Below are 27,806 nucleotides of genomic sequence, written 5' to 3' on the forward strand. Positions count from 1 at the left end.
ACAGCCAGCCATATATATATATATATATATATATAGAGAGAGAGAGAGAGAGAGAGGGAGAGAGAGAGATAGAGCAGCGCCATATAATCAGCAACAAATACTGGGTCAATCAGGAAATCAGGGTTTAAAAAGAAGACGAAAAAAAGTGTGTGAAAACTTTGTTTTGCACAGACCTATTTCGAGGAAAACTATTTGCTCAAGCCTGAATATCAGAGAATTTAAATTAGGAGGAACTGTGGGGGCTAGATGCAACAAAACAGACACATGGAGGAGCATGCGCAACTTTTGGCAATTGTATTTGGGCTGGAAGCCATCCACTGGTCTGACTGGTTTACCACCAGTATGGTTAACTAGTACAGTTGCAGGCATAGGCATGATAATAAACAGTAAAAAATAAAACAAGCATTATCAGTCCCAAGCCCAGATTTTCATGGTGTTAATTAAGGCGGGTGTTAATTCAATTAAATCACAGAAATGCAAGCGCTTTGTAAATCTTATTTTTATCACAGAAAAAGAAGAGGGGAGAAAGGAAATCTGAATCTACATTCATTTAATAATTTGCGTCAGTTCCTCTGAAGAACAAAAATGACAAGTGCGAATCTATGGCAGAAGAGCTGGTCTTACACACAAACAGTAAGAATTTGTTTTTCAATAGGACACCATTGCTTCTGTGCTCTGTCAGAAGCTTTGTCTCCACCGCTCAACTATGGTTACGTGGTCTTTACTACATTATTATTCATAGTAAAATAACTTCACTGTCACGTCCAGTGAGTCACAGCTGTCTGACACATACAGCATCTCCTCAAATGGCATTGTCTAGGGAAAGGGAGAAGGCCAAAGGAAAAAGGTCTTATCCGAGGTGAATGTGAAAGAAGATGAGCGGGGATGAAAAAAAAAAAGACAAGAAAAAACAAAATAAAAACAAAACAGTCTCTGTGGAACAGCAGATGGTGTCAAATACGGCAGCACGTCCAGTTCATCAGCGCAGCACAAACACTATCTTGGTAATGAGAATACTGTTGGTATGTGTGGCTGCTCTCAGTGGAGTTACCAGAAGAGAGAGACTGGTTGGGATAGGAAGGACGTTGAGTGTGATAATGTTGTGATAGGGATTTATGAATCAAAACACTGAGACATCTTGCAATATATATCACCTGGAAAATCAATCTTTACAGTCCCAAAGTAGGAAAAAGAGATTTCGAAAATACATTCAATCGTATAAAGAAGAAACAAGCTACAAGCAAACCAATCCCACAGCGAAGAAAAAAAAAGTAGGTGTCTTGATTCGTAGCTTAAAACACTTGAGTTTTCCCCACAGCCATAATGAAGCATATTTATCGCACTTCCGCTCCATATGGCCGGTGTCTCTCACCAACTTAGCCAGCAGTAGCATGCATTAATGAATGAGATCAGAAGCGGCACCAAACCAAGAGTGTGAGGGATGGTGTCTGCCAAGACAGATCTCCACCCAGAGCTAATCCCGGTTAAAGAAATCATTTAGAGTTTATTAATAATGCAGGGAGGGAGAGCCAGTGAGCAACCATCAGATGGGTTGGGTTTGGGATATGAATTCTTTAGGTTATACTCGGAATTCAATCACTGCGGCCTGAGTGAAGTGAATTGGAGATGTATATTAATGACCTTTGGTGACTTGGGCCTATTCCTTATTAAAGTGAAGCAAAATCCTGAAGAGGTTCGATGATGCCAAAGGAGGAAACAATGTGGAGCTTAAATCCTGTTACTTCATCCTGGGTTAGATCTCTTACTCCGCCCAGCGGTCTGAGGGAGGCTAAAAATGGGAGGCAACACCCACCATACAAGAGATGAAAGGTACTTTACGGATAAAAGAATAGTGATTAGGGTTGGGCATCATTTGACATTCCATTCCGATCCCTGTTTGTAATGATTCTCAATTCCATCAAACAAACTCATGAACACACATTTACGCCTATCTTGAGGCTTTCTGATGGTGCAGGTACGTGTCCAACATGTTTCTGTGCTTCTTAAGGTTGCACGACTTGGATTTAGCGATGCTACTCCAGTCACGCTCATTGCAGTGATCGCCACTAAACTTGTGACATATATTTCTTAATATTGTATTTCTTCTTGTATATTACTGGTATTCATTCTTGATCTCTGTGAAACCATTTTTATAGAACAGATCACAGCACTGCTGACAGACTTTTATTATTATTATTCTTTTGTCTTGATTCCTTTCGAGAACATATTTTATGACGAAGAGGGAAAAGTCAACTAAATCCAAGAATAATTTCACCAGCAGTTCTGAGGTAAACTATTTGGTATTGCAACTTGATGGAAGGAAAGATGACAACTGCCCACACGCAAGTACTGACTCAAATCAAGAGGCCCAAGTTCAGAGTGGAGTCGCGAATGTGATTTCTTCATTTTACCATCTTTTATCAGGAGCGAATGTGGAGCAGACATAACCATTCATTAAGTCGATTTGATTTGAAAAGATCTAACAGGGTAAAGCGGACTGTCAGAGAGGAAGGTAGACACAACCTAAAGTTGCTGAGGGAAACTATTTGTATTGTATTGCACATTTACTGGAACATTAGACACACCCTGCAGTGTGAAAAACAAATCCTAGGAGAACACTGGCGAATGCTACAATCCAGATTTGAATCTCAGTCAGCACAAACGTATATACTGATGTTTCTTGTGTAGTTAATTTTGACATGGTAGGAATATCCTGTGTCCTCCATATTACTTGTGGCTTTGGGTCCAAATGGGTTTGGATGAAAAGAACATACAACAACTCAACTAAGAGCATTTTAGAACCCAAAACAGATGGCCATAGATCTGCATGGTCTAGCTGCATGTATGAAAGAAGCATCTCTTTCCATAACGGAATGTGGTGCCCTCTGGCTCTGTTAGTCACAATGATACAGTGAGCTCCCATAAGGCCAGCAAATTGCCCAATTTGGGGTTCAGCAAGAACACAGCAACACATGTTCGACACTAAGCACCTTTGACCATTGTCATTTACTGCCAGAATTCCACTCCACAGAATTACACACTATTAAAATCTTTCACAAACTTAAATCTTCACTGGACTGGTTTGGATCTACATGGTTGCACTTGTACCGAGCAAAGCAAGTCCTCACACTGACTCCCCCTTCAAAAGACAAGTCTCCTGCAGCAACACAAACAGGTGGGCTAAGATCTATTTTACGAACCTTTTAAAGCAGCCCAGGTTGTCAACAGTGCCAGTGGAGCCACACCACAAATAATCCTCCTGACATGTTTTTGTGAGAGTCTTAGCCAGGACTCTAAGCTGTGATGTTGTGAATAGAAGGTGTTTCTTAATCCCAGTGCTGGTTAACGCACTGCAGGTGGATTTCTTTGATCCACCATCTCATCTGGCATTAAGGGCTCTTTAGCTGCCAAGTCTGCAAGGACTCAGTGCGCTGCTATAAAATATACATAATGCTTTGTAGTTTGCACACAGGGCCAAGCGTCCTCCTGAGCGTCATTGCATCCATACTTCATCTCCATCCATCCTCTCTATTGCTGAGGTGAATTATTTATGCCAAAACCACAAGTCACATTCTTTGCTGGAGGAATGTATCAGTACTGACTTCATGGCACCACGTTAAACACAGTAAATACTGCAGTCTAATATGTATTCAGCGATCATGCAAATCCGGCAGACAGTTATATCACTGCTTATCTGGTCGGACTAGTAAATGTGGGCACAAGGGGGGGGGGAGCACATGCTAAATAGAGCAGGCATCATTTATCCATCACTTTGTGTTTGTTTACATATAATGCGATTTCACTGAATGTCGTTTAAAGCCTATTGAATCTGCTGCTAGTGGAATCCCTAATGTAGTTTCCCTGTGGCGCGACATTGAAATACGGTTAACAAAAAAAACAGTGAATCACACTTTTTGGAGAAATGTAAAATAAAATGACATCCATTTCCCCTTTTCCTTCTCATAATACTGATTTGTGTGCAATTTGTTTCGCTGCAAGACCCTGAATATATAAAATTAAGCTGCCAAGTATTCTTGCCGTTGAAAATAAGCAGCCGTAGCTACAGTCTTCTGCGCTATTGAGGCACAATTCTAATTTACAACTTTGCCATGGAAGCAAACAGACGCGGGCGCTATCACCGTCAACAGCCGACAGGAAAACAAATTAACTTTTTCCTTCTTTTTTCTAGCCCCCATTCAACGCAACAGGCTCCTGAAATGATGTGCGAGGTTATTGGTCCTGATGTTTGCTGTCAGTCAAAATCACGGGGATGAAGAATTGACAGAAAACGTGTGATGGGGAAATCCTCATGCATAAATAACAGCTTATAAAGGGCAGTCGCAGCAATCCCTTCCCTCTTTACTTTGCTTACCAGTGATGTCTCTGAAGTCTGTTTTTAACTCCCTTGCCCATTTCTGCTCTGATGCATTTTCCAATGCCCTTTTCCTTTTGCAGCAAGGAGATCTTAAAGCAGGAAGGACCCTTATTTACAGCAAAGGAGAAAGGAGGTGCGGCAGAAAGTGGGCCCAGTCAGGTAGAGCTTCATGGTGACGCATTCCCACTGAGCCATTTCAAAAGTAATGACTTTAATTATCAGCCTCCAAACAACTGTGTTCCAAGAACCAGGAAGGAAAAAAAAAGTCAACTGAAGTTAAAAAAAATTCACAAATGCTGCACGTGATTAAAGAACTTCCTTGAGGGACTTATTTTAATTATTCATAGAGGTGGCGCTGTGAAAGTTGTTTCAGGACACGAGACTCAAATGCAGCCCAGTAAATTTTCTTACTGATGGTTCAGAAACTGAAAGAAAGCAAGGCCTCTCATCGAATCCCTTCAGAAGAAGGGAGGTCTTTGCTTAAAATCCTGACCCCATGATCCAACAGGGGCCACATTTCACATTGAGCAACATGGTATAGTTTAAAGGTTTTAATTGTGCTTTTTGGAACCTTTTAGGCAAAAAACAAATATAAAAGCACAACTCCAGGTTTTACTGAATGCAAAGAAGTCCAGTACTTATACTACAATGATTCACAACTTTAATATTTTATCTATTTTATCCATTCAATAATGTTTCCAAAACAATTAAATCTCAAGCAGAAATAGCTGCCTTCCTCTTTCATTTCCACAGGCAAGTGAGTCATCCGACTGGGGAATATGAGATTCATATTTATACAGGGATAATTGCACTCAAGGTAATTATCAAAAGAGACTGCAGCCCAAGCTTCCATTTGTGTTGATCAGCTCCTCGATCCATCAGTTCCTATGGAGATATGACATTTGAATGCACCCGGAGGGACAGAGGCTTTGAGGAAGAGGCACATTGGTATGGACAAGACGTCTCAGCCACCGAGTGGTCATCACTCACTGGCCAATTAAAGGTATTCATGTGGCCACAGGAAACAGTCGCGACCGATTAGCATTTGATCTTCTGGAACCGAAACACTGAACTCACAAGGCGCCAGGAAGCTATTACACCTCCAATCCTGTTCATGCGCTCTGAAGTCATCTTCATGCCATGTGTGATGGATGGGCTTCCTTTGTCATTTCAGCTTTGCTAATGACACACACATGCAAAAAAACACACACACACTTGATTTCTTCCTTGTGCAACTCAGTTATCTGCCACAAAAAACATACACAGAGCATGGCCTGTGACTTCCAGACAGAGAAAGGTCAAGTGCTTTTGCTCAAAGGACGAGGGAAGGACCAAAGCATCCAAAAGTTTAACCTTTTCCCAGCCAGTCAATGGCTCGCATCTGGCAGTGGAACACCCTGGAATTTTTCCCTGTATTCAGCACAGAAAACGGATATAATCATTTAAGAATCCGAGGCATGAAAAAAAGCCTTATAGAAACACAACAAACAACTGCAATATTCACGTTTTTGTGAACACAGATTCCCAGATGACAAATGCTCTGGACAATTTCTGTGTCAGTAAATGCTTTCTGATTGAGAAAACATCAGCGTGTGAGGAAGAGCAACCAAGCCCTTGGTGAAATATTAATGAAGTATTTTGTGAGAGCAGTAGGAAGAACACAGACCCAAGTTAATGCCTGGGGCAACTGACTTCAGGGGGCAAAAAATTGGGAAAAAATAAGGACGCAAAAGGAAGTGGTTGTACACAGTTTCATCATAACAAGTGGGTCAATATTTGTCTTCCCCAATTTTCCCCTTCACCCCTGGCATGACTTCTTAGTTTATACATATATGAAAACAAGCACTGCATGGTCACAACACTGCAGCTCACAGGACGGTCAAACAGCATACTGTACATTCACCCCTACAGTATATTGAGGTTATATCTAGGGTAGGGTGACAGAACACGTCATGAAAGGCAAATGTGGCACAGCACATCAGAGTGTGAACAAAAAGCAAAACATTTTTCATTAAAATAAATTAAAAACTCCTGTCTCCAAAAAAGTGGAACAGCACATGAGAGTGTGAACAAATAAAGCGAAAAATTTTTCATGAAAATACATTTTAAATTCCTGTCTCCAACGTGGGGAGTTGTCCAAAGCAAGAGTGCTGTGAAATCTAAAATGAAAGTCTCCAATAATGCAAAATGATAACATGCAACCCCCAGCCTGTTGATTAGTACACTTCAAAAGACTTTTATATTAGATATTCAGAGACGACACATAATGTGGTGGCAATGTTCAGTGCGGTTGTTGTCATGATTTGATTCTTGTTCTACACTGACACCAGTCGTGCTTCATGCCAGTCACAAGTCATCAGAGATCTTCCCACGATTCCACCAGTCTGACAACAAGGCTCTGCAGTGCAGATTCAGCCCACCAGTGACTAACTTTCAACCCAGCACATCCTGCTGCTCGGCGATAGGATAAGAGCGGAACGGAGAGGACTAATTGGCTTGCTTCACTGTCGGATTTCTTTAGCTCCCCGCTCACAGGAGCGGGGGAGTGGATGTATCATGTGTGGATTTGTAAATAGAGGATCAAGACGACAGCTTTCATGTGTCTCCTTTTGACAGAGGGGCGGGCATGCACTGCCACAGTGGGTCGTATGCCGATAGTGACAGTGGAACGCTGATCGTTACCGACTGACACAAAAGAGGCACAGACCAGATGTGTCATCGCCTGCTAGCGCTGGTTGGACAGCTAATCTGTGACACAAACAACAGTTGATACATATAATAACAGAAAAATGCATGTGGTAAAAATCTGAAGCGCGTTGGGTGTCACAGACTTCAATGAAATGGCTGTTGACTAACATCCTTCAAACCTGACCTACATGAACTTAAATCAATGCATCACACTTCCGACAGAACAAGACTGGCTTCTATCTATAGAGATTGGAACTAAGAATGGAACTAATGCCAAAATCAACTAGGAAATGGCAGTTTCACAGAGGCCTTCCCAATTGATTGAAATTGTATTCAGCGTCTCAGTTAACATCAAACTGACGGCTGTGACCAGGTAATGCTCAAGCTCTATTCAGGCTTTGACACTCATGAGGCTCTCTTGGGTTTGTTGGTGCCACACACCCTGAGGCTAAATTCCAGGCTACAACTTGGATGCTGCCAGCTGAATACAGAAAAGTCATGGAGGGTCTGAAGGATGCTCCCATTTGTCCTGTTTTATTTCACGTTCAGAGGCAGAAGAAGGTTTTCAGGTGGCAATAGAAGCACATCTGACGCCATTTAACTCAAGAGATGAAAAAAACAAATAGACATACTTCCACAGATCAAATAAGGACACTGTAGAAACTTGAAATGATTTTTTTTTCTTTTTGGAGTCAAACCATCATGCTACTACGCATAGGGAGAAGACGGTAACATGACTACACATGGTCTTGTACATTAACATGAATGTGGCTGAATACCAAATTACGAAAAGCAGAACTACACATACATTTAGAAAGATTTCTACGGGCAAACAAGTCTTTTTGAAATTTAAATGAGCCAGGCTTTTAGCTACAGAGGCGTCAGTGTGTCCTGGGGAAACAAACACATTTGTTTTTGGGCAAAATCTTGCGGTAGAAGATCACAAGAGTGCTGTTATTGGTGGGATGTCTGGCACTCTTGGCAAAATTTGCCCTCCCAAAATGTCCTCTCAGGAAATAGAGTTGCAGGGAGTTTCAAATTTCATAATGTATCGAATGTATTTGGGGTTCAGTTGAAAGTGGGTTTTAAAAATTATCAATAAAATCAGAGGGACAGGGGGTCAGTGCAGTGAAGCTAAAACAAGGCTTCTCACTTTTGGTAACTGTTAGAATCCTCCATGTGTTCTGCAGTGTGGAATTGTGTTAGTGTGAGGCAAGTCCGGACGTCTTTCAGAATACTGCAAGAAAGACCCGACCCTGTGTGAGTTTGTCAAAATTGATGCATGAATGGATGAAAGAACAAAACTGACTCCATAAGAAGAGCTATTATTTGTAGAATATATAGCAACAAACCATAACCCACATCAGATTTCCTTTAAAGTGGATAAGGTGTATCCACAGTTTCCTCACATTCAGCAGTATTGGGCTGTTATTATCCGTTTGTCACCATTTACTGGAAAAACAAATGTAGCCGCCACTGTAAACATGCAACATGCAGGGGTCATATTATGCACGCTGGCCAAAAACAACACTATTATTGGTGCAGCAAAAGCAAATATTTACACACGCTGAAAGGACAGGGACACTTTGAAACAATTGTGCTGCTGCTGCACACTTTTCCACAGCACAGGTAAATTGGGGTCATGTGTTTATCATTTGCCCTTTTCCTAATGCTGCTATTGGAGTAAAATAACATTTGAGTGTGGTAATTAGATTGAAGCGCACAATGCTGCAGCTAATTAAGTCATATTTCAAGTTCAATAACAATCAAGTGGCCAGATAAAGGCCAGTAAGAGAGACGGAGAGAGACGGGTAGAAAGGACGTCTCATGTACGCTGCTATGATCTGGAGGCTTTTAGCAATGAGAGGTTCTTTTGTGGCATCAAAGGAGCACGGAGAGGCAGGCAAAAGATCTCAGCTGGTTCAGACACTTCCTGGACTGTGGTGGTCAATTAAGCATGCACGGATGGCGTCTTCCAAAACAGGCAACGGCAAAGATAAAAAGGTCAGTCAGGAACAGTGACAGCATATATTGTCAGTGTTGTGTCTCTTGGCAAAGTTGCTAAAATAGCATTGCTGCCTTTTTTGCAATCTCAAATGTGTAAAAACTAACTTGCAGTGGTTTCAAAGTTGAAGGTATTTAAAGTTTCTTTGGACAGGTGACTATACCGATTTGATTTCAACAGTTCTCTTAGATACGGTGTCAAACGTGCTTCAACTGTCGCCATGGGGGCCAGGTTGTCAGGCATGTTTTCTACCATTCATTCACTCATCGTAAGGCTGCGAGGGGCTGGGGTTTGTCCCAGCAACTTTAGGCCAAGAGCAAGGGATACTCTGCCAGTTCATTTATACGTAGTTTCCAGCATCTAGCGTCAAGTTGCCGAGAAGCTCACCACCCGAGTTTCCCCGAGACAAAGGGCTGGTCTCCAACCGGGATCAGGTCCACGGCCAAAACCCGACTCGCTTGTGTTCACATCTCGGACTTCTGAGCCAAAAGAGTCTCGAGACAGAACCCGTAGAGTGAAAGCATCCTTAAGGCACGCATCAACACACAACCACTCACATGGACTCTCACCATTGGACACACTGAGGCACTTGTTGTGGAGGAAACCCACAAAAGGACTGGAGTAACATATAAGCTGCCCACCCAAAGTCTTTTGCAGACTACAAGTACTGCAATCTTATGACAGCGCCCCCTTGAGTTGTCCAGTTGTTGTGTGAAGTCGTATCTGCCTTGGCATACAGAGCACCTACTCATCTTCTCTTCTTCTACTCATCTGGTACTGTACGTGCCATTCTTCCACCAACAGCGAAATTCTTGAGGGATTCCTGGGATGCACCATTGAATTCAGAAGTGGGCTAGTGAAGGAGGGGGACAGGCAGTAAACAATCTAATAAGGTGCCAATGCAGACTGCTATCCTGTGCCAAAAGACCACTGTCCAATCTGCAATCTGACTGTCGTTTCTCACAGACAAGGGTCATGTGACATTAGTTCAGCTCATTTTAAATCGCCTCGACATGACTCTACAAATAATATATTGTATTCAAAACAGCAGCATTTGTTTTGCCTCACTGTGCTCTCTTGATTTAATAACGTCATCAATCTCAAAATTTAATAAGGAAACAAGCAATACATTTTACCGGCTGCACTGCTGTCGGCTGTGTTGGCTCTGCAGCCCATTCACATGGGTGAGATTCGAGCGGGAAAGACAGCATGTGAACTTCAATTAATAGACGCACAGTCACATGGGCAGCCTTCCTTAGACATCACATCTGTATTTCTGAGAGTGCATTCGTCCTTCGTCCTACCCTTCTCCCCACTGTTGGATTAACAGTGTGAACATCTCTTCCATTACTGCCCATGACATTGCGGCCGATTGGATTCTTTATCAGCCATCTGTAGGCTCATGCTCAGCACGCACTATCTCTCCTGACAGCCTAATTGAATCTCCAGTGTTGGAAGTGCGCTGATACACTGACCACACCGTGTCACTGCCAATTGATAAGGATTGGACCACCACAATCACAACAGCAACACATTGATGGTAGGGGAGAGCAGTTTGGGAAGGCACCAGATCTGTGTACTCCACCCGTGCTCTGCGATAATGGACACCCTCCATTACTGAGACTTTGGTGCTCAGCTCTAATAATCCAGCACCCTGTAATGGTCCTGAGAAATGGTCACCTAGGATGTATTACTGTCCGTACTGACAGTAATGGAACCAGATCACATGGTGCACTAAATCTGATGAATCTTTTGTTTCCGGATTTTATTTTGCATATAAAAGTCAGAGGCTGCAAAAACATACAATTAATAGAAATATAAAATATGTCGATGCTGATCTCACTCAAAAATGTAGGATTATATGACGACAGTTTTAGAACTCCACTTCCTCCTCTACGCATGAGACTCTCACTTCTGGGTCCCTGCCTCTCATCTGCAACATTGTGCTTTGCTGTTCTTTCTTATATGCAGTATTGTTAGGACCAAATCTTCCACTGACACCGTTTTGTTTAAACATTTTAACAGAGTTGAAGTCAAAAGTAAAGACTTCAACAGGAAAGTAATCAGTTCTCTTGTTGCTCGGGGAGAAAACCTCCTGTTCCTGAGTCGTGAAAACCTCATGCCTCATTAACCTCTTGCACTTCGTTTGCATCCTTCTTGAGAGACAAGCAACCTTTTTCATTTATAGTAGAAAGAGACTAGAGTCACACCATTTTATTTCCTGTGTCTTGTTAGTCAGTGGCAATTGGAGGTCCAGATTCAATAGAAATACATTTATGAAGAAAACAAATGCCTCAGGAATCTATATCTAACCACAGCATAGCAATATTATCGAAGAATGTCCTACCTCAAAATTCCAAACTTCTTTTTGGTCTTCTTCTCCAGGTCTTCTCCAGGATCGTCCGATTTCTTCTTTCCCTTCAGCTTTTTGTCCTTCTTCTTCCCTTTGACTTTCTTCTTCGGGCCATTGTCTTCATCAAGACCCTGGCGTGAGGAGCTGCTAGCTGCTGTTTCATGACCAGAGCTTTGCTCTGACATGTCATCATCTATGAGGGTCACAAGGATGAGAGGCAGGCAAAGTTGAGAAGGACACAAACACTGTTCCCAGCTGTTCATTTTACATAGAGCCATTACATCCTCTTTCATGACATTGTTACCTCATCATCTAGAAGCTCCTAAAAACATGTTTTTTTTCCATTTTTCCCAATCAATGAGTAACTAAAATCCAATCCTTTACTTGCACCGGTAATCCTGGACTCTACAACCTACTGGATACTATCATGAAAGCTGAAGCAATTTGCAATAGTTGACCCCTTAATCTAACCTCAATTGAAAACTTATCTGACAGATCACATACACTTTCAACAGATTTCTCCAAAAAAATGCCCCACACTAAATATTTGAAATATGCTGCTGTAAGTTGCAAAGTTGTTCTTTCAGAACTGCTGAGTGGATAAAATCACGGAGCATTTCATTAGGGTACTTAAACTAAGCACAGTCCCCTGGCACGTCTCCGGCTCTGATCCAGGGCCAGAGAGTGAGGAAGAGCCTGAGGGATTCTGGTAAACCGAGAAAAAACAAAGTAAAAGAAGGATGTCTTCATCATAGCAACAGTGACGTGACACACGCTTGCTCTGTCTTGTCAACATCTACTGTTGAGAACTTCCTGAGTTCTAAGCTCACCGTCTTCAGAGGGTCCGTCGTAGGACTTGTCGATGGCAATGCGGAAGCTCTGGTTACATCCTCGGCCACGGACCATATGCGGGCGCGGCCGGTGAAACGGCACATGGGTCTGAACCCGACTCTGCTGGGCCTCTGACATGGCCGTTTGGAGGCTCTCTAGGGAGCTTGACTTCCACAGGCCCAGAGTCGGACCTAGTGTCTCACCAGCAGAGCGATCTGTTGGAAGCAGAGCAAAGTAGAATGAGCTGAAGAGATAAACAGGAGAAAAACAATTGGCCTGGATGATGAAGTGGGTGAAGCCTGCTTACTCTTCTACGCCACAAGCTCTTAGCCCCTACAGACACATTAAGCTTGTGCTATTATTTACAAGAAGACATTTGCATTAAAATTTCAAGATCTTAATGCACCATGTGATTCAATTGAGCGTCAGATCAGTTTTAAATACGGGTTGTGTGAGGATATTCCTCAACAACAAACCTCAGATTTATGACCCTTCGGAGAGGATGTTTTATTATACGTTTGGCTGCAATGGTGATTTTAATAAAGCTGCAGAGGCTTGGATCTTGAGCCTTGAACGTTTTGGTGTGATAAACACGACATCAATCATGTCAAAGATGTCTACCTCTAATGGCAGTATATTTGGGATGGGAAGTATCTGGATGGAAATGACGATGAAAAAGCCATCAATGGTTATACAAAGGCTCTATAGGTCTAATTCAAATTCTTGAAGTAACACATGCAACATGACTTGACAGCCTTAGGGTACAAATACGTTTTTCATTAAAAAAAAAAAAGGTTCACGTGACCTCAAAATACAGCATATAAGAAAGTACAACAAAGCACAATGCTCCAGGTGAGAAGCAGGGACATGGAAGTGACAGTCTTATGCATGATGGAGGAGGAAGTGGAGTCCTAAAACTGTCATCATACAATACTGGAATTGTGAGACGAAGAGAAGGAAAGGAAATTAGCAGGAAAGCCACAGAGGTCTCAACCGATTCAGCAGAGAGGACGAGACGGAAGTGGGAAAAGTCAAGGCCAGGAGTTCCGGAGGATCTGCAGCTGTGGGAAAATTGTAACAAGTCAAGTTTGGACACCATTGAAGTTTTCAGTCCCCAAACTGTTTCTTTTTCCATTCAAAACTTTCTCAATAGTCACTGCTTAGAAATTTCTTTGTCATTTCAAGAGCTTCAAAGTGTTGAAATAGAGCTAAAAAAAACAGGGAAACTAAAGAGAGTGAGAAATAGGAATAGTTGGTAGGAGTCTCGCTTCCCTTTTAAGTCCCAAATTGACTTTCTGAGAGGAAGTGGGATTTATGGAGAATAAGGGGTTATAAATAGAGAGGGGGGAGCGCTCAGGAATAAAACGCTCAATTTGAGAGGCAGGATTTGTGTCACAAATGTAATTACAGCTGTCCAGCTCACAGTCTGATAGAATTAAGCTCCTTACTGGAGCACTGCTGCAGACAAACTCTGTGTGCGTGCGTGTGTGTGTGTGTGTGTGTGTGTGTGTGTGTGTGTGTGTGTGTGTGTGTGAGAATTAAAAACAACTTTTTTTTTTTAATTCAAGTTAACACCCACGAAAACGCCAGATAGGAAACTCCTTGACCACCTAAAAAAGTAAAAGCAGCTCAGGTGAGTTTGTGAATCAGGCCGGGCCCTCATTCCATGCAAGTCAGGTGGTAACGGTGGCAGCTAAATGAATAATGAGGGTTTAATAGGATGGATGAGATGTGGCTATCGTGGCCAACTCGATCCAGCGGAGGGTGAAATCAGTGTTTATCACATATCGCTGCCCGCTGTGCCAGCAGATGCTCCAAAGGATCTGATGTAGGGATCTGACAAACAGGCCGGGACGATGTCCTTCACAGCTGTGACACCCACGTTTGCTGCATTGCTGGTTTTTAATCTAATCATTAGCATGTGGCGACGAGGGAGAAGTTCAGCAAATTTTTATTCAACATTTTAGTCAAACTATTTTATTTGTATCAAACTTTAAGCAAAACAGAAAACAATTTCTGTCAAGCTGTTTGGAAGAAACAGTTCTTAAACTCTTGCTTATGAGGTACGAGAAATGATAATACATAGATAAATGATTAGATATTATAGTGTATAAATAATCAAATAAATCAATGAATTAATAAATATATTGTGCATTTTTCAAACATCAATTTTATTATTTGACAGCCACACATTTAACAAAAGCATTGACTAGAGATTGCCCACCATGGTTCCAACACTCACCTATCAGCTAGACCACTGCGAGCTCCACTGTGAGCCACTTTGCTACATATTGTTTGAAAGGTTACCACGGTTACAAGAAAGTGCCCACTCCACCAGAACTGCTGGGGGTGATGAGTTTGAGGGAGGAGTGAAATGGCGAGTTGCCAAGGAAACACTCCTGTTGCTCGTGGCCATTGTTTTTTAATGGGCTACCAAGACCCCACACACACACACACACACACTCACACACCATCTTAAATCCAATCACAAGACTGACCAATAAAAGCAGGAGCTGTGGTTCTGGAGGCCAGTAAATGAGATCTACGCCCTCATAAGACCACATAACATGCACATGGACACACAAGTCACCCGTAAAAGTCCGTGGCTCTCAATGCTTCTCAATAGAAGCTTTGCAAATGAACTGCAAATAATTAATACATGTTGGTGAAACCTATGGAGATCCACAGGCTCAATGCAATCTTATCTCAATAAATCTTGGAGTGAGGTTAAGGTTTAGACGCTATTAAAGTCGACTTTTGACTTGACCACATCCTCCTTACTCCTTACTGAGATACCTCTTAAAACTGATCAGTAAAACACTGGCACTTAAGTAATGCATTTGCCAGGTACATTGCAAAATGTTGCACAACACAACCTCCAAGACATTCTCACTTTGTAAGAGGACAATCCACAAGAAGCTTTGGAAGTATCTTGAGGTGGCACAGTTTTTGAGGGCTACCACAGATCTCTTCTGACCCACATTCATGCCAGATCTGATCTGGTCATTTTATGCACGATGGCGATGACAAGCCAGCCAATGCAAATCCAGTTCAATGCATGGCTAATCAAAATACTCCGATAAAATACCTGGTTGGTGATTAGCTTGCGCCACATCACTCATCTAAATTGGAATGACGAGTCAGATGTAGAGAGTCGTGCTGCTCAGACTGTGCAAGGCCGTCAAGATGTACGGCACTGTGGGGACATATGGCGGGATATGTATTAAGCTTCCAGCGAGACCAATGGCTTTAATAACCGCAGGGGACTTTAAAGGCCATTCCTTAATTACTGCTTACCTCTGGGCACTGGTGCCAGACTTCTGATGACAGTGGGACACGCGCCACTTGTAAATGTCGAGCCAAGAAAACAACTCACTTTTGTGATGTGAATGGTGATGGAAAGAGCAATAAGGCTGCTCAATCAGGAGATATATCAATGTACCTTCTAACGGTTTTCAAGCTCCAGCCCCTTGAAACAGACATCAAAGTTGAATATTTCATTGATAAAAGGGGTTAAGTGCTGATGGAATCAAGCCAACATCACTAACAGTTAGCTAGTTTCCCGCCTGTTGGTTTTACAGAGCATTCCGGAATAAGAAAGAAAATGTGGTCCATTGTTGCTGAACTCCAATTCAGAAAATACCAGTTGTACATCGTCTCTGCAGGAGAAGTACCACGCCCCCAGATGGATTGTGTACACACAAAATGATGCATCATGTTTGCAATGTTGCTTTCATCTTAAATCAACAATGACAAGCCAGATTCAGAGACCTGATGAAGGGAGGAGGGAAACAAGGAAGGACCAGAGGCGAGGCGAAGGCGCAGCAGCCAAACAAAGAGTGAAAACAAAGCCATAGCTTGAGCGCTGGCAGGACGCCGGCTGGTTTTGTCGTGAGAAGAAACAAGCAGGACTGAAAGATGTGTGAAGAAATGGCCCTGGTGGCTCGCTGCAGGGTTAGCTGTAAGCTTGTGAGGAAAAAGCAATCCTGCCATCAGGGGAACGAGGGAATGAAAGGGATAAGACATGAAGGTGAAATAAATACAAATTGGCATGATGCAAAGTTCTGGATGCACAGAACATTTTGATGTTTAAAAAAATAGTTGAGAATGGAAACACAGATTCTGGCATATCCTCAATGGCACTTTAAATTTTAAAGGTTCCATGTGAAGTGTAAAAATACCTATTATATTTTCTATGCATTTATATGAAGTTTTTTTTTTTTTTAATACGGTTCAAAGGGTCACAGTCAATGGGGGAGGTCACAGTCTCTTCTGGTTTCCCTTCTGCTTGATAATAATAGAACACTATTGACTTTTCTGGATCACATAGTCCGAACAGAGATTGGACATGTTGTGTTATTGATGACTTCGGAGTCAAACAAAACATTTGTTCCATATTAATGTACGTAGTGTATATTGACATGTTTTGACTCTGCGTCTCAAAATCCAGCCATAAACAGTGGAACCAGCTAGTTGCTGTGTGAGTTAGTTTCTGTTGTGTTATGCACTGGATGGGAGATTCTCATCTCTGCCTGGGAGAGTGATGTCATGAATTGGCTATTGCTAGTTGGATTATTTTAGCAAAATACATGAATTAATAAATTTCATTCATTGCACTGCAGTGCATAAATCCAGTACAAGGACTGTGAGAGTTATCTTGGGGCTGCAGACGTTTGCACCCCAAGGTTATAGTGTAATCAGCTGTAGAATGAGATGTTTTGGCGGTGATAGAAAGGGGAGCAGAGGGTGAAGTCTTTTCCATCACATTTGTATCAAAAATGTACACCTTATGGCCCCTAAACCCAAAAGCATACCAACCCTCTCGCACACATGATGCAGAGCCTTAAAAAGCCTCTGCATAATAACAGCAACTGGAACAGATACAGCAGCAGATGATGGAGAGAAGAAAACAGGGTCTGAGGAAAATGGCAAAGGGTGAATAAAATAGGATCAACTATATAGAGAAGGAATCAAAGTGGGAGAGAATTGGATGTGAGGGGAGGAAGAGAGGCGATGGTTCAGCATTGAGGAAGTCTAAAAATGGAGATGAGCCTGGCGACAGAGAGCAAGAGATGGAATAATCAGGAGGAAGGCGAATGGGAAAGAATGAAAGTGAAGATGAAAGAGAAACTAAAAGCTCTATTGAAGAAAGAAACGGCAAAATCAGGAGGGTGGGAGGAGAGGGAGGGAGGGGCAAGTCTCAAGTAAGTGATGGAAAGAGGGACTGAGTTGGAGGATGGAGAGTTGGATGCAGGGAGAAAAGGGGTTTTAGCCAGATTAAAGAAGGCCTCTTAAGACCATCCATCTAATGAAATATGTCAAAGCCCATAAAGAAACACTGAGGCCATTTAGTGAGGGAGGGGCCCAGTGCAGGAAGCCAAGCAAATATACCGCCTCAGCAGAAATGAAAAACACGCAAAAGCCCTGTCAATACACATTAGCCCTGACGTGGAGAGAGCAGAGGATGAGGATAAGAAGGGAGGATTGCTGCCGAGCTGAAATGGATCGCTTTATTTATGGCAGGCCGCTGGGGTTACTGCCGCTGATCACAAGTTCCAGGAAAATCATAGAGGTGGAGCAAGGGGAGGGAGCACGGTTAAAACACTCGTGGGGATTTTGAAAATGGAGGAGTTGAGGTTAGGAATGACGTGCAGAACATTTGCAGTCCGGGGCAACAAGTGGAGTTACTGACTGTTGGATTCAAATCAAGGCAGCACAATTTTCCTTTTTTTTTTGGTGTGTGTTTCCTCTACCGATCATTGAGATGTTGCTTAGCCTGGGTACTACATTTATTAATAATAGTGATGTGATACAGATTCCACAACGTGAACAAAATGACAAGCCACACAACTCATATAATGTAAGAAAGCACACTTAATTTTCTGATTCATTTTATCAAAGAGTCGGAAAACTCTCAGCAGTATTTTGTCCCTCCATCATATTTCATGTGCTTCGCCTGCAACAGTAATGAGGTAGTGTTCCACATCAGACAAGAACAGACACTTTAAAGACTAACAATTCTCCATTTACAAGCCTCTTGATGATTTATTCATGCTCCTCTTTGGGGAAAAAAAAAAAAAAAAATCACACTTCCAATATCAATCATTAAACATTTACAGAGGAGATATTTTACTCACCATTGCTGTGTCCGACCAGCGATTCCATGTTGCTCTCATCAGCCACTAAAATTAAGGACAGCAGCATTACTCCTCCAGAAAACATATGGTTAACCAAAACAGATCAATACCAAATTAATAATTTACATTTTGAGTACTACAACACACTGCAGCGTGTATTTATGTAAATGTAAAAGTATAGAAGGCATCTTCAACCACAAATTCAATGCTCGATAAATAATGCACAACATAGCTTCCAAAAACAATTCAACGTACAATAAAAACAAAGGAACAAAGGATTAGAGATATCATTTATTTGACAGAGCTACGTGCTTATCACCTCTGCAAACATGAATTTCAAAAATCAGATAAAAAAGTTAAATTGGTTTGCTTGTTTCTATCTGAAGCTGCTGTGAAACGTCACAACTCCACAAATGTCAAGAGTACAGCATTCAAGTTGACTCCAGTTGTGCTTCTGAAAGACCACACACTCAGCATAAATGTCAAACTATTTAATGGAAGTATCCCAAAATCTTTGTGAGCCAAATAATGATCGTCTCTAAAAAGGTCAGACTAAAAGCAAATTTGCAACGCACACTCAGGCTTTTAAGACAGATAAATGATTTTTCCTACTTTGCTGGCAACAAAGAAAAACACCAGCAAGGCACTTCCTCGTCCTCCATTTGTCCTCATCATCACATACTTTGCAGAAGAACGGGAAATGTAAGATCTAGAATAGTGATTATTATTAGCAGGATGAGCGGTAAGTATACATATGTAAACTGTAGTTAACCCTTTCAGCTCTCGTATGCCAGTCCAGTGACAGGAGCAAAACCAAAGCCAGAGTCTGAATGAAGATATTTGATTGTGAGACTAAGACTTTGGACTGTGGCATTCAAATCAAAACATCAGAAAAAAAATTAATTTAACCAGCAAAAAAAATGGCACGATAGCCGCCACGACTGGAAAGGGTCCAACTTAGAAGGGACAAGTGGCAGGGGAGACATCCTGGACGCAGCACATGCACACACCCCTGAGGCCAACCCAACCCTCAACCATGCCCTCAAGGAAGGCAGACTAAAGGCAGGGAAAATTCACCCAGTCTCCTCCATGGTTTGCCCTGTAAGGTCGGCACTTTCAAATTGTGATATCTGCTTTCTTTTCATCTGGTCCTGCAAGCCCTACAGCTGTGGGTGGTCACAGCAGCACAGACAAATATAGTGCCCCTGTCCCGTGGCAGTGTCTGAACACTTCAAACAGTTGTTGTCGTCGATTAATGCGTCAGCCTCCCCCAAACTTGGCCCTGGTCCTGCACACCACCCAACAATCTGCCACAATATAGGGCACCCAGAGGCAGTACACAATGCCCCATGGAGAGAGGCAACTCCACACCCACCACAAATGACACAAGAGAGCAGCCCCAGGAAGGACCAGGCAGACTGCAGGGAGACCAGAAGTCACAGGTCTGGTAGGGCCGGCCATTTTGAAACCCTGGAGGCACAACCAGCCCTACACCCCACCAAGAGCATGTCTTAAGCTATTTTCGACACATAGCTTTAGCAAAGTTGCTTTTGGTTTCTATTCAGATTTAGATGAAACTAGAAATGACAGTAAATATTTATTGAGATGTTACACTAACAAGAATGAAAGTGACAACAAACTGTAGGATGAACATCACAGTGAACTACTTTGCATTTCTTTTTGACAGTTTTCAGATTAAAAAAATCTACTAAAATATAACCCCATTTCAATCTAGCACATTTTGAAGAAAAGAAAGCAAATCATTCCACGGTGGAGGTAGAATTTCGAGGATGAAGGGCCATTGTTGTGCTGGTGTGTGTGTGTCCCAGTGTGGACCACCCTGGTCTATAATGAAAGCCAATAAGTTTGGGTGGCAGACACTTGCGAGGGAGCAGGAAAGACAATCTACTAAACCTAATGAACTGGGAATGGAAATCAGAGAGAATGAGGGTTAGAGATAGAGGGGAGTGTTAACATAAATAAAGTTGGTGTGAAAAACTTCATGACTTCAGGACTACTTTGGATATTTCCAGAGGAAGAATTTACTTTACTTAGTTATGAAACAAGTCAGAAGAATGAAACGTCAGTGAGGTGTTTTAGTGACACTTTCTACAAAGTTCCCAGAGTAACACTTCTGATTTCAATTTGGAAAACTCCTGAAATAAAACCTAAAATATATTTTGAGGCTTCAAAAGCTGAAAGTCACATTTGAGAGAAATAATGGTGCGGAACATAATCATCATAGATAGAAAATGGAAAAAATGTTGGAGCTGCAGACGAAGACAGAGACAGGTCATTTGAGGTTAGCGCCAGGAAATAAGACCCTTTGGTCTCACCACACACACAATGAGATCCTATAAAATGGAACCCCCACACTCCCTTCGTTCATGGGTTCAGGAGGTCAAATCTCTTAAGGCAGTGGAAAACGGCATAGGTCTCAACATATCACAACAAAGAAATGTACTGATATCGGTGAACTGATTGCTGTGTGAGCATGAGAGTGTGTGTGTGTGTGTGTGTGTGTGTGTGTGTGTGTGTGTGGGCATGACTGCAAATAATCGCCACAAATGTGAAACTTTGTGACTGCAGAGATGTGTTTGAAACTCTACTAACATTTTACATTTTTGATTTAAGTTTATTTCAAGACTCCATGTTTGCATCCACCAATCTGGGTCGATGACACAAAAACGTATGCGTTGAAATCTGTCCATCTTCTTCCAAGGCGAAGTGTTCTGTCGCATGGCGTTTCAATGAAAACATGTTTACATACAAGGTCTGAAGGGGAGACCACTAATTTGTGAATGTCACAACATGTGCATGTGTTTGCGCATGCCTCGTGAGGAACAGTGGAACAATTTGGACAACATTTCATATTTGGGTCTTCATGCCAGATAAGTCAATAACAATATAACATGAGGACTGGTTTAGTAAAAACTAGGGCTGTCAATTGATAAAAAATGTAATCACACTGAAGCTGACTTAACCCACGATTAATGCCAAATAAATGACAACAATGTTTACAATGTTTTGATTTTAACCTTTATAGTCCCTGTGAGGTTACTCTCAAGAATGTTCTTGACACTCTCTGCTATCTTGGGTTGTTGTAGTAAACAAACATGTGCATGAGGAAAGCACTAATGGCCACTGTGGTGTTGATATGCTCTTGCTTCAAGATAAATCTAGAAGAGATACAAAACATGTGATTCATTTGCCATTAATCACGAGTTTTAACTTAGCTTTAGTGCAGTTAGGTGAGATTAAACTTTTAATCAATTGACAGCACGAATGAAAAGCATTTTTGTACAAAAATGAATACACTATGAAAGAATGTAGAAAGGATGTAGACGGCGAACGTGAAATGAGGTTTGCGGTTGGCAGGTCTAGGCTGCACACTGAAGGGCAAGTGTGCAAGTAACGTTTGCACCTGCCGGTGCTTTACATGAGGGAAAATGACATAGCTGATTCCGAAATACAAAATATTGAATGTTCTGACCAAAATGCCTGCATTTTGTGGCAGATTCAAAAAAATATATTGTGGTGAAAGCTGCGATCATTTAAGGATCTGGATCCTTTTTACCTTGGCTCATAAAAAAAACTGTGTTTAGTTTTTAGCCTTAAAAAGAACCAGGTTGCCAAGTATAAAATGGAATGACAGCATCTAGTGTGCACATGTTGTTTTGTTACAGAGCTCCCCACAGGGGCGGAGACTGACAGATGGGCGGCGTCTGAGAGGCAAAGGAGGGGAATGTTTGTGTGTGTAACTGGAGTTGTTCAGTGGCTCATTAATTTGAACATTAACATTATTGAATGTACACAGGCCTTGTACAGGAGAGGGCGAAAGGAGACTAAAGTGATTCGATGAATTTGCGTGGAAAGTTGTGGTGGTGACGACTGAAGATGGCGCATCATGGGAAACTTTCCAAGGAAAATATTGGCAAACTCATAAATTATTAGGTTTGGTTTCTGGAACAATACAGACTGGAGCTGTAAACCAAATTCTGTGTAGCATAAATCACAGAGACAGCCAGGACAACGTGCTGCTTTTATCGGCACAAAGAGGAAGAAAAAAGGACCCATTTACTGTATTTAGCTAGAGTGAGAAAGTCCATTTGTGAAATGTTGGCGCACTATCTGAAGACAAGGGGCAAAAATAAGCTAATTTCTTCCTCTGGTTTATATATTTATTTTTTTCCTAAAACATTACCGTAAAAAATGTTGCTGATGAATTTATATAAAAGAATGATACATTAAAAAAAGATCCTGGTCATTTGTTCAGTTTTGTTGTTAATTTTCTTTGACATTTACTGTCATGGTCTCAGACTCTATATTCTGCTCTCCAAAATGTCTTGCCTCGGTTGATGTGGTCTTTTCTACAACACTAGCGTGTATAATGAGTGTAAATATTGCTCAACAGTGTGGGACAGCGCAGCAGTGTGTGTGGGCCTCACCTAGGTCCATGCTCTTGGAGGCTCTATTGCGAGGTATGTTGTCTCTTGGTGTGATCCTTGGTCCTCCAGTGTAGTTGATGTCCACATGACTTTGATGAGCTCTTCAAAAACAGACAAAGACGTGTCAGCATCAGTCAGAAAGTATTTTGACAACCAGATTTCACAATCATTATGTGTCATTCCTCATTGATGATTGATTTTTTTTTTTTGGTGATCTGACTCCGAGTCACAGCAGCCACTTCACACACTGTCGACGATCCAACTTGGAGGATTCAATACTTGAGAGTAATTAGGCGAAGGCACAGTGGGATTATTTTCACCCTGGTGTTTTTATGATGTTATCTCAGAGTGAAATGAGGCGAGGATGTAACTCTCTACAAAATCCATTCATTTCAAACAAGCCCTGTCGACAAAAGTGATGCAATCAACAATGTTTATTCTGGCAGTGTCACTGCTTTCTTATAGACTCATTCCACAATGAGGAGAGGAGATAATAAAAAATCCATTACGCAGCTTTCACAATAACAACTATAAATAATGCAAATAGCCATCTCGACATAAATAATGCATGTGTGTTTTATTTTTGTTTATCAAGTGCATCATAAAAGAAAGGCTGGTAAAGAAACACCAGTGAGCAGTAAAAACAGAGGGATGATGGGGCGAGTGAGCCACCTGTGGTGAGCTGGAGAAACTGCTAATTCTCTATTCATCTCCTCCACTGCGCCCGGTGATGGTGGTGGAGGGAAGCCTTCCTCCAAATCATCATCCTCATCCATGTCGTTGCCGTAGTGACCATGGCTGCCGTTGGTGGAGGCGACAGGATACAGAGCTGAGGAGTTGGAGCACACGAGGGAAGGTGTGAAACTGTTCTCTGATAAATGTCCCCATGGGAATATCATTTAAAGACAATATTAAAATGGAGAGAGACAATATTAAAATGGACAGTCACATGTCTGTTCGGTCATTCACACTAGACCGAACAGACAATGTCACTGGTGCAGTGATCGAAAGTTGACTTATTATTGCCGACACAAAAATGGAGGATAAACCTTTCCAATAATGTCCCGACATGACTTTTCGTATGGCGTTTACGCTGCATAGTAGAATATCAAAAATATGGAGCCTTTGCTGTGTGTGCCAATATTTCACGTCTTGTTAACTAGATCAATTATTTATGCTTCACTTTGAATGGTACTTTATGGAAACCCAGAGCTTTCAGCAGGGTAAAAGAATTATATGATCAATCACATCTGAAACTACAAAGTTATTACACGATACTTATCTCGCTTTAAGTACTTTCAAATACATATTTGTGGGAATGAACTTAGTGTAATTGACATTTTCTGTCATGAGTTTCAGAGTCAGAGTCGTCCGCACAACCCAGATATGCGCTTCTTAAATCTCTACGAGTGTTTTATGAACATCAGGAAATTACATGTTGCCAACAGGTGAATGCAGAGTCTTGACATGTAAATAAATCCTGATTTCCACCTGAGAAGCAGCACATCGAGAACAATCACCTCGGCACCTCAAACTCGAATGCGCCTAATATCACAAAATAACGTGATATTGATCGAAGAACAGTGTTGGCAGCTCTGAGCCTTGGTTGTACCAGAACTGCAGCTTTTAAAGCGTCATAAATCAATGAAAACCCACCGATCTTTTTTTTGAAGATTTTGGTCAAAGATAATTTGTGGACAAGAAAAGGATATCGTGACCAATCCTGCTGACTTAGTTGTTTTTACAATACTGGAACCATACGGAACGCTGCAGTATGTTTCTTTATGCGCAAAACTCTTTTTAAAAATATCAACAATGGAAAATGTGCTAAAGCCAAGCCCATTGAACATGCATAGCCTCGCGGGAGCTCATGCTCCCCAGTCACACCCACTCTGCTGTGACTGGACAGGAGAAAGCATAAAACCTCTGCTGGCTCCCACATGAAAACAGGAAAAAACTTCAGAGAGGGCCTGCAGTGCAGCATTTCAGGAGACACACGACAAACATAACAGCGGGTGAGGAGGCCGCAATGCTCATGTTCTCAGCATTACAGGATTCCATCTCCAAAATCAATGAACATACTTATGCCTTTAATACTGGTGAAATGACTAAGGCATCTCTGAGCTCTGTGTCTCTATTGCGTCTGTGATGTCAGTGGACACATTGCTCAGGAGTAAGTCAAAAACCACACCACCTACATGCGGCGCTGTGTGTGCAAACAGTTATATAATAAATGCTGTTTATTAGTCTCCTCACACACGTACAGCCGAGATACGTTGTTGAATGCAGCATAATAACAATAAAGGCAAAAACCTATTCATCATCTTCTTATCTACGACTTGTTCTTTCAAAGCTTTAGGTATTGTAGTGCAAATGCCAAACAAGTGACTCATTTTACACCCACATTATAGCCTCACAATAATAATTTCCAAACAAAAGCCTATTTATAACATCCAACATTTCCATAATTTGTTGGACAAAAAAAATCCCAGACAGGAAGCGGCGCATCATTTCCCCCCTTTTGTGTTCAAATCCCCTCTGATACTTCAGCGCTGCACCAGACTGATGGAGAACTGACAAGAAAGGCACTTCCATCTCCCTGCATCCCAGTGGGGGGGGTGAAGAAGGGTGAGGAGTGGGGGAGATAAAGAATGAATTCTAAACAGTTTGTTCCCCTCTTTTCTTCCTTTTTTTAACACCACTAGGCGGAAGCTGCACAAAACCCTGTATGCAAATGGGTCCCACTTACAAGCATCAGTGTAATGTTTCCAAGGTCGAATCTTTTCAAAAACAAACCGAAGCTTTCAGAGAAAAAAAAACAGTTAATGACATTCTCTGTTTTCCAGCTGAATACGCAGACTGAAAGAGATATGAAGAGCCGCTTGAAGAAAAAACTGATCCATTATTTTGTAAAGACGAATGGCTGTGGTTGGCTGAGTTACACACGCGCGTGCGCATACACACAAATAAACAAACAGCCGTATGCAGACACAGATAACGTGAGCATACAAAGCCGTCAAGCCTCGTGTTGACTGTGTGACTGATCAAACAGACAAATATTGGACACAAAGTCAAGTACTCACCACTTCTAGAGTTTGTGTTGCTGGTTATGTCACCGTAACCTGCACCATTGAGTGTGGGGAACAGGTTTGTGGGTCGTTGAGCTCCCTGGTACTCATCATGGATCTGGTTATCCTGTGACTACAAAATGAAATACGATAAGTTTAGACTGTTCAACCATTTAGACATTTCAATAATTTAAATACTGGAGAATAATAATAATAAAAGTCCTAATACAACAGACACACAGCTTGAATGAGACTAATTTTATGAGGGAAAATTAAAGGAGAAAATTTCAGTGAGAACTCATCTGCAGCTCTCATCTCAAGCTCTTTACCTTCAAGTGTTGCCCACAAATGTTTTTTTTTTCTTTCCCTTTGTTCACCCCGCACAAGTGGTGAATCCTGATTTCACGAGGATACTGATTTGAAGAATGGTGGGAGCTACGGGCAGATTTAGAACAAATCTCGGAGGAGCTGTCCTACCACTAAACAGCCATGTTGACTGTAATTGAAGAGGAAATGTGTCATGTCGCCAAGTGAAACACAAGTTTCCTTTCAGAAAAGTGTCTTCAGAGAACAGGGGAGGCTTTTATGAAATAAAAGCTCTTTATATACATCCACCTTCGGCAATATCATTGGTTCTACATACTGTAAATTATAACAAAAAGGTTTTAAAAAACAGCCTTTACTTTCTTTCACCGAGGAGAGATGCAAGTGGAGTAAGGTACAGTGCATCCTCAGTAACACCAGGCACCCACTGCGTGGGACTGTTCAGAAAAGCCATAGGTCTGAGCATCTTCTCTCCTTGCACTGGAGGACAGAGCGCTTAAGGAGATCTTTTACTCCTACTGCAATTTGATTGCTGTAAAGTGCGGTGGGGGGTATTTGTAGAGAATGTTTTTAATGTTCCTGTTAACAATTTATAATCTATTGTTCTTCCCCTACTTAGCAATTTTGAATTTCCACATGCAGGGATTAATATCATGTCTATCTATAAGGGTATTATTTACTCACTATAAACACACAAAGATTTTCACATTCAATAACAAGGAGCAAGAACACCATCACTTTTTTCAATTGATTGTGAGCATATTCCGTATACAGTCCCTCCAGGAAATTGTGATGTTATGATCACAACTATTAATTCAATTTCAACCAACCCCCGTGAAATCTCCAATGCACTGAAATTTGGTCCAGTCACCATGACTTTCCCAAGTCAGTGAAATCATGGAGGGTCCATAGAGACTTCTGTCCAAACATAGCAGAAGAAATGGCAGCTGGATGTGGTTAAACCAACATTCTACAACCTCAGAGGAGACATAGTGAGGAGGTCCGTTTTAGTTTGGCTGCTCTGTTAAGCATGTTTCTGAACTCATCTATAATGCTTTTATGCAAGGTAGTCAGAGCAGACAGCCTTTAAAGCGCAGTGGGAAACCCTCATTGAGGGAATTACAAGAGGGGGCATATAGAAATAACTCACACTGCAGTTTTTTCGGCAGATTGAAGATCTAAATGAGCCTGAGATGATGCCCAGCTACATTAAACCACATTAGCTTTGCAACAATGCAATTATTAAAATGAAACAAAGGCATTAAAACAGAGGTATATCACTATTTTCATCACTATTTTAATGAGTGGAGAACCACAGCATGTAGCTTTAAAACTCACACTCAACCCACAAAGGAGCGGACAACCTGTGCTTAGGCTCAAACTTGCTAATGTGGCTTAAGTGTGAACAAAACTGCAAATGAGATAAATTGCCTAAGTGGCTAAATGAATGTGAACAACCTGAAATGGCAGTGAAGTGGAACCGAACCAGGAGAAGTGTAAAGCATGAAACTAACGTACGTGTTTCAACTTCGCATAACATAGAGTTGCACACACGGCTGAATTGTCGAAACACCAGA

General features: G+C 41.7%; 1 protein-coding gene across 2 annotated transcripts in view; it reads right to left on the minus strand.

Moving 5' to 3' along the window:
• Positions 1–27,806, minus strand: part of pard3ba (par-3 family cell polarity regulator beta a) — a 124,098-nt gene that overhangs the window by 39,634 nt on the left and 56,658 nt on the right. For both annotated transcript variants that reach the window (XM_053869492.1, XM_053869493.1), the window contains 6 exons: positions 25,921–26,038; positions 23,510–23,666; positions 22,838–22,938; positions 18,390–18,434; positions 12,252–12,467; positions 11,416–11,614 (listed from right to left, as the gene is read on the minus strand). In XM_053869492.1, the coding sequence (XP_053725467.1) occupies positions 11,416–11,614; positions 12,252–12,467; positions 18,390–18,434; positions 22,838–22,938; positions 23,510–23,666; positions 25,921–26,038 (836 nt within the window). The remainder of the gene's footprint in view (positions 1–11,415; positions 11,615–12,251; positions 12,468–18,389; positions 18,435–22,837; positions 22,939–23,509; positions 23,667–25,920; positions 26,039–27,806) is intronic.

This window comes from Synchiropus splendidus, chromosome 1, assembly GCF_027744825.2.
Source record: "Synchiropus splendidus isolate RoL2022-P1 chromosome 1, RoL_Sspl_1.0, whole genome shotgun sequence".
In the NCBI taxonomy this organism is placed as follows: Eukaryota; Metazoa; Chordata; class Actinopteri; order Syngnathiformes; family Callionymidae; genus Synchiropus; species Synchiropus splendidus.